Source organism: Barbus barbus (genome assembly GCF_936440315.1).
Source record: "Barbus barbus genome assembly, chromosome: 41".
Classification (NCBI taxonomy): Eukaryota; Metazoa; Chordata; class Actinopteri; order Cypriniformes; family Cyprinidae; genus Barbus; species Barbus barbus.
In genome coordinates this window covers 13,141,791-13,162,050 of record NC_136719.1, presented here as the reverse complement: position 1 = coordinate 13,162,050, position 20,260 = coordinate 13,141,791, and the positions used below count along the sequence as shown (strand labels likewise).

The 20,260-nt window shown below is 37.5% G+C and overlaps 1 protein-coding gene across 1 annotated transcript in view; it reads left to right on the top strand.

Annotated features, from left to right (window-relative positions):
• LOC306860294 (polyhomeotic-like protein 2) overlaps positions 1-20,260 on the top strand; it is a 38,167-nt gene that overhangs the window by 13,061 nt on the left and 4,846 nt on the right. Inside the window, exons 2-9 of the mRNA XM_079401916.1 lie at positions 1,873-2,101; positions 4,739-4,882; positions 6,446-6,523; positions 6,762-6,923; positions 8,221-8,373; positions 8,471-8,783; positions 16,001-16,362; positions 16,462-16,615. Of these exons, the coding sequence (XP_079258042.1) occupies positions 1,937-2,101; positions 4,739-4,882; positions 6,446-6,523; positions 6,762-6,923; positions 8,221-8,373; positions 8,471-8,783; positions 16,001-16,362; positions 16,462-16,615 (1,531 nt within the window). The 5' untranslated portion in view covers positions 1,873-1,936. The remainder of the gene's footprint in view (positions 1-1,872; positions 2,102-4,738; positions 4,883-6,445; positions 6,524-6,761; positions 6,924-8,220; positions 8,374-8,470; positions 8,784-16,000; positions 16,363-16,461; positions 16,616-20,260) is intronic.

Below are 20,260 nucleotides of genomic sequence, written 5' to 3'. Positions count from 1 at the left end.
TATATTAGTACCAACATTTTAAATACCAGTACCTAAATGGAACATATTAATATCTTTTGAAAGGGTACAGCTTTTGTGGCATTTTTGTCTGAGAGTGTACTGCAAGAATGTTTTGTTTGTAACTTTGAGGGAACCTTAGAACATTTGCCACAGTTCTAAGAATGTGATCTTTCTGTCATTCCAAATGCTTTTTTTTTTTTTTGGCATACTATGTGTTTGACTGCCTCTAAATAACAAAAATCACCACTTCAAGTGTGACATTATCTAATGCATTCCAAAGACGTTTGGAGTTATAGAGTCTGTTGATACATCTCTTATGGTCTATGAGATACCCAGATGGATCAAAGCCTGGGGCTGCCTCTGGTGCTGTTGTCATGACTGTGTTATGTTGTTCCAGCCAATCAGTCTTCACATTTGTTCAGAGCTACTGGAGCTGGCATGGGCACGTGGATCATAAATGAACTCAGGACTGCAATTGTGAGAAGTGTTACAGTTAGGCAGTCAAGAACCACAAAACGTCCAACAAACGGTGTAGCTGTCACTTTCAGTGAGAATTCAAAATAAGAGGATTTAGTGGTGAAAAGGACCTGTCTGCACGGATTAAATCATGATTCTGTCTGATGGGACTCAGTGTGAGAGTGACATGGATTTTAATGCACAGCAAACCACTAAAGCGCAGGGGTCGGCAAGTAAGTTTGGCATCGGGCCAAAAAAAAATTTCACCACTAGATGGTGGGCCAGAACATAGTCAAAGGATAATTTAAGATATTAATTGATGAAAAATGCAACCAGAATTGCCTGTGACTGACTGTTACAGTGTATTTTGTAACTGGTTGTGAGCTGTTACTCCGTGTAAAATCCTGCGACAGTCATTAACAAAAAGCCACATTTGTGTGGCGGTGTCCGAACAGAGGATGTGAGCGGCATGGAGCATCAACAATTTCTCCTCCGAAAATAGTAAAACCAAAATAGTAAAACCAACATGACAAAGAATCGTGATAAAATCGTGATATTTAAAAAAAAATTGCGATATGATATTTTTCCCATATCGCCCACCCCTAATTGTAGCAAAGTGTAATTTCTTCAGTGTTGTCACATGAAAAGATATAATAAAATATTTACAAAAATGTGAGGGGTGTACTCACTTCTGTGAGATACTGTATATAATTATACTGTATATAATTTGTGATGAAAAGTAATTATATTTGCAAAACACGTGTGTACACAAACACATACAGGCCACTTTCACACAGCAGCAGAATACGGTTTTTAGTTTTGGCCTGTTCACACTAAGTAAGGCAACTAAAAAGTTTTTAATAATTAAAATTGTGTGAGAATAAGGAAGTCCACAACACAAACATACTGTAATGATAATGACACAGACCAGCAATATTACTGGAATGATTAACTTTCTAATGAATGATAAGAAAACATTGAAACCAGAATTAAAGAGCATTTAAATCTGCACAGGATGTTATCCTGAATTGGTGACGCTAGTTATCGTTCTTGATGTGAACAGAGTTTCAAAGTAGGTTTAGAGTAGCCAGACCTTCAGACTGATGGCTGAAGACTGACGTTCAGCCAACGGTCCGTGGGTGTGACGTCTGAGGCTGAGACTAGTTTAGAGTTGACAGAGAACGTCTATATCAAGCTATCAACTCTAAACTAGTCTCAGCCTCAGACGTCACACCCACGGACCGTTGGCTGAACGTCAGTCTTCAGCCATCAGTACAGTATGTGTAAGTTTTACAACCCTAAAATATAAGATGCTGTCAAGTTCCAAACCTTTTCACAGAGACATGTACTACTCACTGTCTGCAGTGTAAAAAAAGGCTTCCAATAATAGACATGTTGCTGTTTTGTCTTTCTCAGCTGGAGGGGAGTGTGAAGGATTGACGGTAACTGTGGATTGGGCACAGGCAGGTGGAGGCCCCCCATGGAGAAGGAGCAGGGAAGCGTGGCCTCTAGTGCCAGTGTCACCATCCCCAGCACCACCTCAGTCTCCACCGGCAGCAACACTACAACAAACGCCTCCAGCAGACAGCAGGCTGTGCCTCAGATATCAGTATATGGAGGAATCACAGACAGACAGACTGTTCAGGTAGAAATAAACAGTCAGTCAACTGCAAGTCCTTCACTTGTGCGCCCTCTGCAGGCCATGTGCAGCATGTACTTCTAAAATTAATCAGTATGAGGGTCACATTCATCATTAACATGGTGTTCTTTTGTAGTTAAGTGTAATTAGGTTTGTTGTTTTACTTAGTAACATAACATTTTTAAATAAATATATGTTTTATTGCAATATAATAGATCCTTAACTATCCCGAATGATAGTCTAGAACTCCTCTAAGAATCAGAGTGAGTCAACAGCTGACCATCAGTGATTGGCTGCACAGAACAGGATCACTGATGTCATCTGAATTTGAATGGTAGTATGCGGTAACACTGAGCACATGGTCAGTAAGCATCCAGCTGGATTTATTCAAGAGAGCTCAACATTTGGCCATTCACAGGGTAAAATCGGTTTTCTTTTGGCAGTATATGTACATTGTTAAACAAGTTTGATATTATATAAGAGACTGCGAGACACATAATCTTGCTTCTTAATAAGAATGTGAATGTTTTGACCATTTTCTTTTGTAGATTTGTTTTAAGGATATCTATCCTTATCTGACTTAAGGAACAATCATTTCTTTATGCATTTTGGTGTTTATTTCCTTATTTCCTCAGTCAAATTAGGGTCATCCCTTTAAATACATTGCAGAAATTAAAATGTGTATATATTATGTAATATTAATATTATTATTTTATAAAATTAGCTTAAAATATTAATATTATAAAATTATTATGGTAACATTTTGGTAGTAATACCCATTTTTAACATTAGTAAATACATTAGCTAACAATGAGCAATCTTAATCTTTAATGTTAGTTACTACAAAAATAGTTCATGTTGGTTCACAATGCATTAACTAATGGTAACATACAACTTTTGATTATAGATGTTTCAGTTAAAATTTAAATTAAGATGAACTAAGATTAATAAATGCTGTAGGATGTTTGTAAAATGTTGCCATAATTCTTAAATAATAAATATTAAAATAATATTAATTAAAGATGAGATATGAACACATATACAAGTGGAAAACAAGACAAAATACTGATTTAGAAAATTATTTGTTGCAGCGCAAAAACAATTACCTGTTACCAAGTTTTGTTTATTAAAGCTGCAGTCCGTAAATTTTGCCTCTTTGTCGCCATCTCTGTTTGAAAACCTGGAATTGCAGTTACTTGTGGAATTATCTTGATTGCACGGGTTGTGAGTCGGTATGGCTCCAGCACGGATGAATCTAATGTATTGAGGTGAATGAGTAGCTGTCAGTCACCGCAACGGTGAGGATATTTACTGTACTTCGCAATCACAGATTCTAGCCTACGTCTTGGAATATATGACCCAAATAAGAATTTTCACCGTATATTGTCATCTGAATAACAAGTCTGCCACATTTGTTCTGCCCAACTGAGGATTACCATAAATCATGCTACCAATGGTGATTTAATCTAAATATCAGTTAGCTCATATCACATCAAACCGTGCAAATTAGTATTACTGTTATACTTTATTCTCAAAGTATTAATGTTTACAACATCAGCATTGCGTGACTATGAGTAGAGTGTGTATTAGCGTCTAGATTTCAATTTCTGTACAGTCTAATCTAATTGTCATACCATTCGAATTTCATATTAAGAAATTATTTTAACCCAAAAAGCTAACTATGCTGCCTTTGAACTGGTTTTCTTTAAAATACAAATCTTGTGTAATCCCAGGCAATCTGTAATCAGAAGCATATTTAAAACTGGAATATAATTTAATTTCATTCACATGTGTTTCATAAACACAATCCTTTCTGGATCACAATCCGCCATCAAAATGATACATTTAATTATTCTAGCTGCTGTGAGAAAAGGCTATAAACAATCCTCCACCTGCAGGATCCTCACATACAATAGCCTAGTAGCCGGGCCAACTTCTTTATGTTTACAGACGTGACATAATGATGCAGTGCCATGCTCGAATTTCCTGCGAAAAACCTACCCGTACCACTCAAATTAGAAAACATTATTATAAGCTAACCGTTGTGAATCAGGCTAAAGTAAGGCGATGGTTTTGAACACTGGCTAGTTATGTACTTGCTCAAATACTGATTTCGGATCATTTTTAACTAAAAAAAAGTTACGGACTGCAGCTTTAAACGCTTTTATCCAAATGACCAACTAATTCAAGTGACAGCTCAAACAGAGAGCGAGAAAAAAATTAAAGCAGTGGTTCTGTTATTTTTTATTTTCACAACACATACACACACAAAGAAATCCAGTGTTTGACAGTCCAGTGATTGCCCTGATGACAGTGTGTACAGATCATGTTAGGTGGGATACTTTAGCTGTGAAGGGAATGTAGTCATGCAGTTAGGCTGCTGTGATGGATGGCAGTGACCCCACATACCATATCAGTACACCCAGCGACGCTCTGTGTGTACAAAGAAATCACTCTGGTCTTCTTTCTGCATAGAACATTATGTGCTGGTTACACATTATACAACACAAAATGTTTTTCTTTACGCTTCTGTGGTATGAAACACACCATGAATAATATATCCCCTAAAGGACTTAGTAGACTAGGGGCAGAACAATATTCACATGTTCATTTAATAATTCCATCTCATCTCATCTTACTCAGGTCATCCAGCAGGCCTTGAACAGGCAGCCCAGCACAGCGGCAGCTCAGTATCTACAGCAGATGTATGCAGCTCAACAACAACACCTCATGCTACAAACCGCAGCACTACAGCAACAGCACTTGAGCCTGGCTGCAGTGCAGCAGGTGGGCACACACCTCATAGACATATACAGTGGGATCCAGAAGCTATTAAAAATAGTTTGCTTTTAGTTTGCCTAGTCTACTTGAGCTGCATGAATTGTGTAAAACCTGATCATCATGTTCTCCAGCATGATTTGGGAATGATGCTCTTTGATCTTGAGCTTCAATAGAAGAACATCTGACCATCTGCACAATAAATTCACATCACAAATTTGATTAATGATTTAGAAATAGTGCTGTATCATAAATGTTACTTAATAATTTGATGCCATAACTTTTTCATTAAATGCTTGCTCAAGCTTATTGGCAATGCGTAACGCAGGCTATATTTACTCAACATGCACAATCATGCTCTTATTCAAGTAGTGCTTTACTGTATGTGAAGATAGTGAGAGGTAGTGATTAAAATACAATACTGTGTGATGATAAAAGCACATAAGGTCTAATGAAAATCACTCAGGGCTCTTTATGAATTGTGCAGTCAGTAACTCATACAGGGTCATTCATCTCTTGTGACAAGAATTGATGTGGGATTCTTTGCAATGCCCAGAGGCATGCTTTGCAACGTTTAACAGAAATCTGCTCTGGCAGAGCCACATCCTGTGGATATTTGAGGAAACCAAGGGGAACAAGCATTTCATAACACCTAAGAAATGATTTTATTTATATTTTTAGCCAGTATGACAAGCTTGTATTATTTGTTCAGTGGCTTATTGCTGTGAATTAAATGAATAGGTAGACGTAAAGTAAGCTAAGCTATTGCTAAGCATGTGATCGAGTCATTTAATTGTTTTTATATTTTTAACTAGATTTTGAAATTTTGATAATATCATGCACATTTCATGAAATGTTTAAGAAAACATAAACCAATTATTCCAACAAAACATCGCAGAATTAATCAAATCGAATGCCAGTACTGAGGTTTGTCCTGTTATTTTCACACCAAAATCACATGAGTTCTTGGATGATGATGATGTCATTAAGAAACTAGTTAAAGGAATATTGCATAAAGCTGGAAAGTGAGATTGGGAACAAAAATTATTACCAATCTGAACAATATTTCAAAGAAAGCATGTTTTGTTTAAAACATTTTGATTAGAGAAATAAAAAAAAGAAGAACCATCTTTTATATTTCCTAATAAATTGCCAGTTATTCTTGTTAGTTAGTTAAGTAAATTTAATTGAAATTTAAACCATAAAACATTGAATTAAACATAACAATGTTGATGATGAAAAATGTAAATAGTATTTTCTAGTAAAAACATAATTTATTTAAAAGCAATTAACTAATAATGACCCTTTTTATATTTATAGAGATTAAAAATATTTTGGTTCACAAAATGGAAATGCCTTTGGTCAAGTAAAGTAGAGTTGAATGTATTGTGTGGTTGTAGTGTTGAGATCTGTTTCCTGCCCCTCTCTCGCTCTCTCTCTCTCTTTCCTTCTCTCTTGCTCTGTGCTGTTGTTATTGATTAATGAGTGCTGGGTTTGACTTGTGACCTGTCTCTGTGTCTTTCCTTTTTTTACCATCTCTCTCTCTCTCTGGTATTCATTCATTCCCCATAGGCTAGTATAGTGGCAGGAAGACAAAGCTGTAGTCAGAATGGCACTACATCCCAGCAGACTGTGGCCTCCCAAACCACTGTAAGTATTATTAAAGCTGACACTGATATCTCACTCAACAAGTCTCCAGTGCTACAGAAAAAAAATGGTGGTAGGTATTACTTACAGTCAACCGCCTTTTTACCTGGCAGGTTCCTTAATGTTTGGTTGGTTGCGATAATTCGTAATGTTTCGGTTGATATTATGATTTATTATTTTAACTACACAGCTTTCAGAAGATAAAAGCATATGTTGTTAAGATTTTTCCTTGTTGAAACAGATAAACCTTGCCACATCCCCAGCGGCAGCTCATTTGATCAGTCGAGCCCATAGCGGGAGCTCTGTTCCAGTCTGCATTGCCCAGCAGGCCGTGCTGCTGGGAAACTCCTCCACACCTACACTAACCGCCAGCCAAGCACAGATGTATTTACGAGCTCAGATGGTAAATCCTCTTACACACGCCCTACCACATGTACAAATGTGCAGTCTAAATAAAGACTGTTTCTGTTTTTTGTTTTTTTTTCAACATAAATCTTCTTATAATGACCACAGATTGACCATAACCCATTTTATTTTATTTTTGCAAAGATGCAATTTCCTGAAGGATGATGTCATTGAGAAACTAGTGGTGACAGCAATATTGAAAAAGGATGTTAAATGATAAAGAGAACATTGAGTATATCTATAAAATGAGTAATTATTACTACTATTAATAATATAGACAATTATTACTACTAATACTTATTATTATATCAATGCCTTTCTCAAGGGTCTCACCTCAGTCGTGGTATTAAGAGTGGCGAGAGCACTGGACATTCACTCCTACCACCTACAATCCCTGCCAAACCTGAGACTCGAACCCACAACCTTCCGGTTACAAGTCTGACTCTCAAACCATTAGGCCACAACTGCCCCCGAAACATCCACTTAAACCAAAAGTACAGAGATTATTTAAGATTCACCTATACATTAATTTAATCATGTAATTTTGAAATTTCATACAGTTTCCCTCTTTAAAAATGTATATTTAACTCAATATATAAAATAAGAAAGTCCCTAAATGTGCCTAAAAGGAGGTTTTGTCATGTTTAGCTAACTTCTGTTTGCAAATTTGGCATTAAAGTATAGCAAGTAAATCCATACACCCTTTGTGCAATTGTGGAGTGGTCGTATTTCAAATTCTATATATAAATGGATCATTTTGTTCCCCCCTAATGGCTGCGCTAACTGTACTGTGGGTTATACAGATATACCAAGTCAGACACACTGCTACTAGACAGTCTTCTCCAAGATTTCCTCATGAATAAATAGTAATTTTCTTGAAAATGGAAAAAATAATTGGCATCTGACTTCATTTTACAGTGGCCTGCTTATACTTCTTTTCCTGGATTGTCTGTGTGTGTGTGTAGTATTCATACTTGCCATCTTACAACATCTTTTTCATTTGGCATTGGATAGTAAACGTGGCACAGCTGCATCTCTTCAATAAGGATGCTGACGAAAATGTTTTCACTGGCACATCAACTCTATTTTCTCAAATACGGTTTTTGGCTAGGAACTGATTAGCAGTAAATGAGCTGTTTGAGATCTGCCAGAATTTGAAATGCAGTCCTTTCAGCATTGTAACAGCTGAAATGGCTCAAGTGCTCTCTCTGATGTTAAATCTGATAGCCTGGTTTTGTTATATAAATGTGACTCATACATTCGGATGAAGCAGCCATTTTTGGTGTGATTTCCAGGCACAGCAAACCAATCTTGTGCAAGTAGCAAGGAGCCTAGGACGAGCTGTTCCTTTGTCCCCTCAGCTTATCTTCACCCCAACTGCCTCAGTCACCGCAGTTCAGCCGGAGACCTCTGCATTGTCAATCAACACACCACCCACCAGCGGACAGGTAACCCTATCATACACCAGCCTGACTTACATCTATACCGATATGTGCTGTTTTTTTGAATGCCCCACTAAAGTCACTTCTGTCTTTCTCTGCTCAGGTGCAGAACTTGCCTCTTCGTGGCCAGCAGGGGGCGCTGAATTCCTCCCTCTCTCAGTCTCAGTTACAGAGCCTGAGTGTGAAACAGTGCCCTGGGGCATCAGCGCAGCTCTCTGTGACTAGCCAACCAGTGGCCCGACTCAAGAGTCCTGGAGCGGAGCCAAACTCTCAGGGAGCTGCTCTGAAGAGCAGTCCTGCAGAAATGTCCTCAGAGACTGTGGGAAAAAACAACAAAACCAGTGACCTCACAACTAGGGAGCTTAACGTGTGTCCCAATGTGACCTCAGTGGCGGGCCATCCTTTCATCAGCACAGGTAAGCCATCACTGTCTGGATGCTGTATACACTTGCAGATGCAGTGAAAGTGTAGCGTTTCAATTGTCTTACTAATGGAGGAGTGAAAGCAACAAGAAATGCTCAAGTGCGAGGGACATCTGGCCTTGAGCATTAAAAGGGGTGTCGGGTTGCTGTTGCAGAGGTCTTGAGGAGCACACAGGGTGGCAGTGTTTCACGATAACACACCTGCTATGTGTGTTTGTGGCTGGTGGGATTCTCTGTTTGTTTGCGCCCCCCAAAGCCAAGCTGAAATGATATCCTTTATCACTGAGACAAATGCACAGCCTTTTTGGTGCAACGACACAATTTTCTCCATGTACTAGTAAAGTGAGATGCTTGTAAACTGACCCCTAAATTACTGACATTCAATTAGTGATATACATTAACAGTATTTAATATAAACTATAATTAGTGAGTCATTATACCCATGGATGCACAACATATTGGTGTCATATCAGTTACTGTCTGATATTAGAGATTTGTTTTTTAATTTTACATTTAAATGACAATTGTTTGCTGTCATCTAACTTCCTTAAATGTAATCTTTTAAAACATAATAATCTGTATCAGGTTATATCATGTATTAGATGTCTAAATAAATTTTCTAGTCTTTGAAATGACTGATTTTAGTTTATTAGATTTTAGTTTTGATTATAATTTATTTAGACTAAATAGTGTATTATTTTATTTAATGTAATTTTAATATAATGTTTTAACTAGACTTTTAAAGGCTGACCAAACCTCATCCTGATTTTGCATAAAAACGACTAACTCTTTCTACTGGTCTGCATATATGAAACACATAGATAAATAGGAATATAAAGGGCTTTGTACATTCTAAGAGAAGTCCATAAGAATACAGTCATTTTCCTAATGGATTGATTTTTTTGTGATTTTTTTAATGTGTTTTTTGCCTGTATTTGAATCATGCATTGCATTGCGTCATGTTTCAGCGTTATCCATAAACTTAACGGAAAACGTACTGGAAATTTCTGCCAGGACATTATAGGTTTTTCAAAAAAAAAATCCCCATACAGTGTAAGCATATATGCTTACACACACACACATACAGTGCCCTCCAAAAGTAGTCAAGACATTTACAAATATGATTAAAAGATGAATATGAGACAAAACTACAGAATGTCACATTTTATTATTTGATTCAACACACAGATGTTTTACCAGCTAAGAAGTTCAGCACTTTTAGAGTTTCATCCCTCTTTCTGATGTGAGCATTTTTGCTATTTAAATACCCTAGACAACTTTTTGCACATTCCTCTTAGTACTATTTAAGTCAACAACATACTGACCTGTACTGACCTGCACATTTATATTTATATTTTTTTTATCTCTTATTTTATTTTATTCCTCTTATTTTTTTCTAGTTTTCTTTTTCTTAATATTTGTATTCTATATAATTGCACTGTCCTTGGAGCGGACCTGACCTACATTTCACTGCTGGTTATACTCTGTATAATTGTGTATGTGACAAATAAAAATCTTGAATCTTGAATCTTGATCTTGAAGTATTGGAACAGTTGCCACACAGGTCTTTCTAAGTGATCAGCTGTGTGCTGTTGCATTAATTCTTCAGATATTAAAAGCAGGGAATGTGTCGTATCAGTTATATCCATTACGTCTGCATTCTGAATCTTGCATTCGATGATGACACACACAAACCAGGATGAAGATGAGGGAGCTGACTTTGAGAGAAAAGCAAGCAATTTGGATGCTAAAAGAAAAGAGGAAGTCAGTTAGAGCTATAGCAGAAACAAAGGGCATGGAGAAGAGTTTGGAAACCACCAGCGACACCAGCAACCAACAACTACCTGATCATCTGAGAAAACAACAGTAGTTGATGACAGTCAAATCATAAAAGCAGTGAAAATGAATCCTAAAAGACGTGTCTGTAAAATCACCAACAACGTCCAGAAAGCTGGGGTGATGCAGTAAATGACAATCTACTGTCCTCAGGAGACTTTGACACAGAATTACAGATGCTACACAGCAAGATGCAAACCTCTGACCAGCACCAAAAATAGAAAGGCAAGATTAGAGTTTGCAAAAAAGCACAAAGGTGAGCCAGAAGAGTTTTGGAACTGTGTTTATGGACTGATGAGACAAAGATGAACCTTTATCTAAGTGATGGGAAAGCAAAAATGTGGAGAAAAAAAAGGGAACTGCAAAAGATCCCAAGCATACAGCCTCATCTGTAAAGCATGGTGGAGGTGGTGTCATGGCATGGGCATGCATGGCTGCCTCTGGAACAGGCCCTCTCAACTTTACTGATGACTTAATGTATGATGACAGTAGCAGAATGAATTTGGAAGAGTACAAAACCATCTTGCCTACCAATATTCAAGAAAATGCCACCAGATTCATTGGGAAGTGCTTCATATTGCATCAGGACAATGGCCCAAAAACACCCTGCCAGTTCAGTCAAGGAATTTATAAGGGCAAAGAAATGGATAGTCTTAGATTGCCCAAGTCAATCTCCAGATTTAAATCTGATTGAACATGAATTTCACCAGCTGAAGAGGAAAGGCAGAAACTCCCCAAAACAAGCAACAATTGGAAATGGCTGCATTAAAGGCTGGGAAAAGCATTTCAAAGGATGAGACCAAGAGTCTGGTGATGTCTATGGGTCACAGACTCACTGCTGTGATTGTGCGCAAGGGATCTGCAACTAAATAATAGCTTTTAATCTTTTATATCTGCCTTATGTCCAACTGTCCCAATACTTCAATGAGTGGGATGAACTCTAAAAGTGCTGTGCTTTTTATTTGGTAAAACATGTATGTGTTGAAACGGCTAATAATAAAATGTGACATTCTGTAGTTTCGTCTCATATTCATCTTTTAATCATATTTGCAAATGTCTGGACTCCACAGCCAACAGAGCAATTTTGTCTTTACTGTTCCAATACTTTTGGAGGGCACTGTATATATACAGTATACACACACACACACACACACACATATATATATATATATATATATATATATATATATAGACACACACACATTGTCGAGTGAAAAAATGCATGATCTAAGCCTCTCAAATTAAAAGCAGTTAACCTTATACAAATAAAAAAAATTCATCTTGAAAACCACTGTGTTCTGATTTATTCTAGTCCTTTTTTGCACCCAAAAACATGTCCTGTGTAAACGGCTCATAAGAAAGATACTTTTCTAACCTTGAATCAAGCGATTTCACTTCTTGTTTTTGCATTTGTCCATTAATCTCATAACATATCATCCGTCACAGACATATTAATAGCAACAAGCCACACTCAGAACAAGCAAACCCTTCAGTAGAGCCACACTAAATCTGATACAAATGGAAACCACAAGCGGGCTAATGTGTTATTTGTGGGTGTGGGTTTCTGTGCATGTGGTAAGGTCCTGACCATTTCCTGTCATGAAAGCTTAACAGAGAGGGTTCTAGCACCAATATACACACAGAAATACTAGAGACAAAGCCAGAGAAACCACTGGAGCCATGAGAAGGGTCAGTACTTACTGGCAACACCAGCCATTAGTATATTTTGCTTTACACACTTGTTACTTAAATGAGTTTCATGCACCTACAAATAGCATTATGATAAGTGAATTCAGCTCTGTTTAAACATCTGCCCAGTTCTAGTAGCTCCTAAAAGAAGACCTGTTATTATGGTAAATCTTGGTGGAAATACTATATTTAGAGAGGAAAAGACTATGGAGAAACCAATTGGTAAATGTAAATGGTGTGTTGAATGGCTCGCCCTCCCATTGCCCATGTTTTCTTCATAAGGAATTCATTAGACAAGAAAAGCATATAGCCAGGAGCATGAAACTCAAAGTATTTGGATCACGACTGGAGAGAAACCTAAGTAAGACCAGACATTTCTTGGAATGACCACTGCAGAATTGAGGTGTTGGGTCTCCATGAAGCATTTTGATTAAGGCTGAGATTGTGGACCCACAGATTCTTTGATCAGTTGTAAGCAACCCCGTCTAGTCTGACGTCTTTGACGAATTACACTGTTGTGTCAAGCCACTTTGGCAGTGTGAAGTAAACTAAAGAGTCTATGTCAAGAAAACTAAATTGAGCGGAATAATGACAGTGGTCTTCTGTAGAGATGCTTTATAGCTGAATAAAATTTGTTTTATAATTGATGAATTCTGCAACATCGACACTCATTAGACTGAAATTAATCAACACTAAACTGACTTGAGCTTAATTTTCAACTATTACCTTCTGTAGAGTTGCTTTATAGTTGAATTGAGTTCTTTAAATAATAAACTAATAAACTTTGCAAACACTGTTATTAAATTAAATGAGCTGAATAATGAAACTATTGTCTGTTTAGAGCTACTTTACAGTTGCAATTGTATCCATTTTATAACTGAACAACATAATTACTGTTATTTTCTTATTACTGTGAAACTGCTTTGAAACAATCTGTATTGGATAAATGAGACGACGAGTTCACACAGAACACATTCATTGCATTTAAAATCGCGATGCTGTGAAGCAAAATTTGTCATTTAAGTTTTTATAAAGTTGACATTTTTTTCACTTTCACACAGCGTCTTGAAAAAGTGACAATGTGAGACACTTAAAAACATCAAAAACACTTGCTGTAGATTTACATAAAAAAAAAAAACTGTATATGCCACTGCAGACAAAATTCTTTTGGTTTTTACTTGTGTTTGAAGTAGCACTCAGTATTGAAGCTGGGGAAATGCTATTCTTTAGCACTTATCCCTCAAAGGCCAGGAAGTCTTGCAGACATTTTTTTTCTTTTCACATTAAACTGGGCTAAGAAAGGGCAACAGTTAGTTATTTATCAACATGGGTGGAACTTAAACCAGAATGTGGTCTTCAGTGCTCAAAGAGAGGCCTGCATCTGTTGTTGCTATTCTATGAATGCTTTGAACTTAACAGGCTGCCAGAGGAATGTGCGAATATGACACACTATCTGATATTGTGTTCATTTCGACACTATCAGAACAGCACATAGATGATACAAAACACACTCCCACTATCTTTGAACAGACCCTCTATTGTATGGAGGATTTTGATATCAAGAGCATTACGTTTGATCACTTGCCTTATCACAAGTTGTTCTTCTTTGAGGCAAAGCATGGCATGAGAATTTAATTATGCTTATCGGTCTCAACAGTACTCAGTAACACAAAGGTAATCTTTTAATATAGAGTGTGGAAAGCAAAATTATGTCACACAGTCCAAAACAATTGTCCTCCATTGTTCAGATCGTCCCGCCACCCAAATTCTACAATTGGCTAAGCCTGTGTTGGGCAGCTCAAACAAACAGAGCAATATTAAAAGTGTCTCATTGTTTACACAATGGACTGGAAACTTAAGTTTCAACATTTTAAAATGACTCACTGCACATTTAAGGTCCTGCACAAATTAGGCTGACATTCCTCTGAGTTATCACAGCACAGGCTGTCAGAGTATGTCTAACTGAAGGTTACTTGGGGCCATCTGATTCATCTAGGTCATATGGTGCTTCATGAGTGGATGAGTAGAGCTATGCTTTATACACCTTACAGCTGACATTCCAGATCAGAAATCTGAACTCAGCCAAATGAACCCATTAACCTCAAGTCAACAAGATAAACCTGCTAGAACAATGAGAAGCCCTCCGGGATTCTCTCAGTCAGGCATCACATTTAGGCTGTAGTGCTATAGTCTTACATCTTACAGTGAGACATTATTTTACTTATGATTGTATTATGTATACACATTAATTGCCAGTAAAATGGTTTGTCTAAAATCATCCATCGTTTAAATTTAATCAGCCCAACTGAGTGGTGTTGCTCTAACAAGATGTCAAAGTTTTATGTACAGCATATAGGTGTATATTTCAGTAGCCCCTCACTGCAGAACAAAGATCCAGGGGGTGGGGTTGGATCCACATCTAGGGGGTGGAGATGGTAGGTTTAGGGGTGGAGATGGGTTGGTTTAGGGGTGGGGATGGGTTGGTTTAGGGATCAGGTGGTGGAGACGGGTAGGTTTAGGTTTAGGTTTATGTAAGGTGGGAGGAGTTGGATCTTGATCCAACCACTCCCCCTGGATCTTGTGTTCTGCAGTGAGGACCATCTCGTATATTTGGAGACTCTTTTATATAAGTTATATATTGGGACACATATTGGGACAATTTCATATATAAAATCAACCAAGCAAAATGTATATAATTTTATAATAAATATATACAAATCCAATCTCCAAATTGATTGTTGATATACATTAACATACAGAATATATATTCAGTCAGAATTTGAGCCCCATTGTGTATTTGGTGTTGTTAGATGAATTTACTGAGTGGAAATTCCTTATGCACAACAACCACCAGTTAAAGGGTAAGTTCACCCAAAAATGAAAATAACCCTCAACATAAATGCTCAACATAAACAACCCTCCAAAATGGTGGAAGACGGTAACTCAGGGAGAAGAATTGCTGAATAAATGATGATGTTATTGTTTTCTTTGCGCACAAAAAGTATTCTCGTAGCTTCATAAAATTACGGTTGAACCCCTAATGTCACATGGACTATTTTACCAATGTCCTTGCTACGTTTTTGTGTGTTGATCATGATAATATCCTTGCTGTCTACGGAGGGTCAGAGAGTTCTCAGATTCCATCAAAAATATCTTAATTTGTGTTCCGAAGATGAACGAAGGTCTTAGGGGTTTGGAACGACATGAGGGTGAGTAATTAATGACAGAACTTTCATTTTTGGGTGAACTATCCCTCTAATGGTACAAACTTGTTTAAAAAATACAAATTATGTGCACAATTTGATGCAGAACTTATTCATCTTGCACTTAAAAATAGAGATTCTTTATTGGCATCAATGGTTCTATAAAGAACATTGAACATCCTTTGAAAAAAATGCACTCCACAGAAGGTTATTTATAGCAGTAAAAGGTTCTTTAGATTATTAAAAAGTTTTTCATACGAAAAATGAAAATTTCATAAGAAAACAAAAATCTTTTAAGAGTTGTTCATTCATCAGATCTTTGAGGAACCCAAAATGACTCTTTTATTGCACTGCTATGAAAACCCCCTTTTGGAACCTTTATTTTTAAGAGTGCATCTACTGTCTACTATAGTGTAGCAGGTTTATCATGTGTGTTTCTCTGAAACATCAACCATATACTATTGTCTTTTGTTTTTATTCCAGCATATACCCAAATTCAGACCCATCAGCTGCTCCAGCAGCACAAGCAGCAGTTTTTGATACAGCAGCAGCCTCAGATACTGCAGAGAGGTCATGCGCAGCTCTTAGAGGCTGCCACCATTCATCCTCGCACAGTGCAAGCTGTAGCCATTCAGCCTGCCCTGCCAGCTCAGCCTCAGCAGTGCCCTATCCCTCTGCTGCCCAAAGTGCCTGTTACCTGCAAACAAGCTACCATCTTCCATTCTACCACTGTGAGTCAGCAGGCCCTTGCCCAGAATGGACAGCCACCCATGATGAGCCACAGCAAAGTAGCACCTCTACAACTTACTGCAGTTAATGTCCAGATCCAGCCAGTTCAAACTCAAGTAAGTGGAATGAACATTAATTATTTGTCTGTTTCTTGATTTGTATGTATCCTAATTTTCTCCTATTCCGACCTTGTCCTTTTCTGACATTAATTCCAGCTGGAAGTAACCACACAGGATGTGTCCGATAAGGACACCACTGTTCCTCTCGAACCGCAGCTGCTATCCATACCAACACAAGTGCCAACCCAGACAGACAAATGCCAATCGGTCAAACAATTTCAACAAAGCCAAGTGACAGAAAACACAGAAGGTACTGATTATTTTATTATTATGTTGTTTCATCTCAATGACTACCATTTATTTAGTTTGTTGGTTAAAAAGGGTTATTGCATTTTGTTTAATGTAAGCAATCCCTGCAAGCATTTTCTGCGTTTTGATGAACACATACATAAGCCAATATTGACTCCTTCCGTTTTAACGTAACCAATAACTTGGATGAATATATTTAGTACATTGAAGCCACAATAAAAACAGCTTTTTTTTAAATACTAGGGTGCAGATAATGGGAGGTTTGGGGAGTCTGTAAAAAACTAGACAAGACTGCATATTGTTAGGTGAATTTATGGATCTATGGAATTGGTGGAATTTTATAATACACAACTGCCAGCTGTTGATGTTAAAAGCTTGATTAAAAATGACACTAATATAGATTTAAATATTATTTTATGTAGTTGTTTATCATGCACTATACACTATAGTGTGCACTGTAAATTGATTTTTCAAATTTGTACTGCGCAGTAAGGAGTGTTTTACAAGAAAATACTATTTCAGTTATTCTAATTTAAAATGTCATGTTTAATACAGTATCGTGTGTTTCTTTGTAATTATTTGTGAGTGAATTTGTGAGTGAAAATGATTTCTACACCAATTTTGTTCAGTGTAGCTGATTTATCTTACTCTGTTTCTCTGAAACTCAATTGAGAATGCCAAATCAACATTAAATACTTTCAGCTTAAACACTATTAATTATAGATTCACAAAATATCACTCTATAAAATACAGTACGATAAATCTCTGAAAAAAGCATGATTTATTGAAACTATTTTGGTCATATCTAGCTACTGCAGAAGCAAGAGGAAAGACTCCTGCAGCAATCTTGACCTAGCCAGACAGAGTGCCTACTACTACGTCACCACCATCTGTAGGTTTGCCAGTCTCAAAAACACAAAGGCCAACAACACGAGCTCTCCCCTCAAGCGGAAGAGTAGATCTGTCACACCCCTAGTGTCTATTGTCTGGTTGCTGCACTTGCGAGAGTATGACAGCTTCTGCTATAATTAGGGGTGAGGGTCTGAACTACGTTGTTCTCGGTGGGACGTGAGAATAAAGGTTGACACACTCTGGCTGTCTGGCAGGTGTGTCGGAGGCCTAACCTCAGACGTTAAATTAATAATGATGATAAACTGCTCTTTTATGAATGGAAATGGCTTGAGGCATCAGAGCACTTGAATCCTAAATCATTTCAGGTTTTTAATTGTATCATGCTGGCTTCAGATATTTTCGCTTGATATGGATCATGGTGCATTCATAAAAGTTTTAACGCGTCTTTTGTTTTAGATAGAACAAAATCTAAAACAAAAGACCCCCCCCCCCCCCCCAAAAAAAAAACCCATAACTGTGGTTTATCACACCTGAGTTCAGTTTCTCTAGCCACACCCAGGCCTGATTACTGACACACCTGTTCACAATCAAGAAATCACTTAAATAGGACCTGCCTGACAAAGTGAAGTAGACCAAAAGATACACATCATGTTGAGATCCAACGAAATTCAGGAACAAATGCGAAAGAAAGTAATTGAGATCTATCAATCTGGAAAAGGTTATAAAGCCATTTCTAAAGCTTTGGGACTCCAGCGAACCACAGTGAGAGCCCTTATCCACAAATGCCGAAAACATGGAATAGTGGTGAACCTTCCCAGGAGTGGCCGGCCGGCCAACCAAAATTACCCCAAGAGCGCAGCGACGACTCATCCAAGAGGACACAAAAGACCCCACAACAACATCTAAAGAACTGCAGGCCTCACTTGCCTCAGTTAAGGTCAGTGTTCATGACTCCACCATAAGAAAGAGACTGGGCAAAAATGGCCTGCATGGCAGAGTTCCAAGACGAAAACCGCTGCTGAGCAAAAAGAACATAAAGGCTCATCTCAGTTTTACCAGAAAACATCTTGATGATCCCCAAGACTTTTGGGAAAATACTCTGTGGACTGACGAGACAAAAGTTGAACTTTTTGGAAGGTGTGTGTCCCATTACATCTGGCATAAAAGTAACACAGCGTTTCAGAAAAAGAGCATCATACCAACAGTAAAATATGGTGGTGGTAGTGTGATGGTCTGGGGCTTGCTGCTTCCAGACCTGGAAGACTTGCTGCGATAAATGGAACCATGAATTCAGCTGTCTACCAAAAAATCCTGAAGAACAATGTCCGGCCATCTGTTCGTGACCTCAAGCTGAAGCGAACTTGGGTTCTGCAGCAGGACAATGATACAAAACACACCAGCAAATCCACCTCTGAATGGCTGAAAAAAAGCAAAATGAAGACTTTGGAGTGGCCTAGTCAAAGTCCTGACCTGAATCCTATTGAGATGCTGTGGCATGACCTTAAAAAGCATATACTTTAACTGGGTATTTCAATGCTAATATACATGTCTCACAGAATTGATCACAGAGAGATAACTCCTCTTTTTAAAGCAGACAACAGCCAAGCTTACAAAAGACATGTTGTAATAATATATTATTAATAGAACTGAGGTTCTATTAACGCTACTGGAAGAATGTATGTTCATAATTTTGAGAACTTTTGCAATTATGTTTCTGATAGAAAATTCGGAGAACGTTCCATGTTAGCTGGAAAAAAAACTGCTTGCAATATATAAAAGGTAATGGCTCCAGACATTGGCATTGCAGTGCGAGACAAGCCGGGTTTAGCTTACGATACTTAGACTCCATTGTGTTCGACTCCCAGCTGCTGAGTGTGGCACATGAGTGGTGTTGTATATCTTACGAGTGATAGACTCACTACATGCACCCTGGCTTACCCTGGGTCTTCTTTGTCCCTGAGGGACCCAAGACCGCTCTTATTGAAATATTTGTGTCTGCTCTCAATAGGGTATAATCTTGCAACTAATGCCGGGTAGACCAAAAAAGCCTTTAAAAAATGTTGATGTATTGGACATCTACAATAGTGTAGATTAATTAGTTACTGAGAGAACTTTACAAACTTTATAATATTTTATTTTCTAATGTTTAATTCACAAGGGGGAGTTTTAATGCATGTTTATACTATAAACAACACTCTGCAATCACAAGCATTCATAAAATAGTGTAATTCTCTCTGAAGTCTGTGCGAACCAGAAGTTGTGACCGATTTCAGTATTGTGACGTATTTCCCAGTGAAACTTAATATTGCATGAAAGAATAGAGGATGGGGCTTGATTTTAGTGCAATCTCCAGCTCACAGCAGACTGATGGTTGGAAAGGAGTGGTTACATTTTCAGATTTTGACCAAAGATTAACAAATTTTTTCATGTTGATTCATTTGCATGGATCAGTTGTTCAAAACTACTAATGTTCTCTGTTCCACTGGTACAAATAATTGGCATAGGTTTAGGACCCTACATGAATAAACTAACAATTAAATACATGCAAATAAATACATGCAAAATTTGATCTAGACCTGGCTATATTATTGGGATACTAGTATTGCCTAATATAATAAATGTTTCAAGTAGCCTAGTATGCTACACTTTGTCAAATTACCTCATATTTTAGTGAGTTATCACTCCATTTTCAATCTTATTTATATAAACAAATCTACTTTGACAGTCTAATAAAGTAATGTTTCAAGAAAGAGATGATTTAAGTTTAGATACTGCTTCCTGTTCATTCATCACA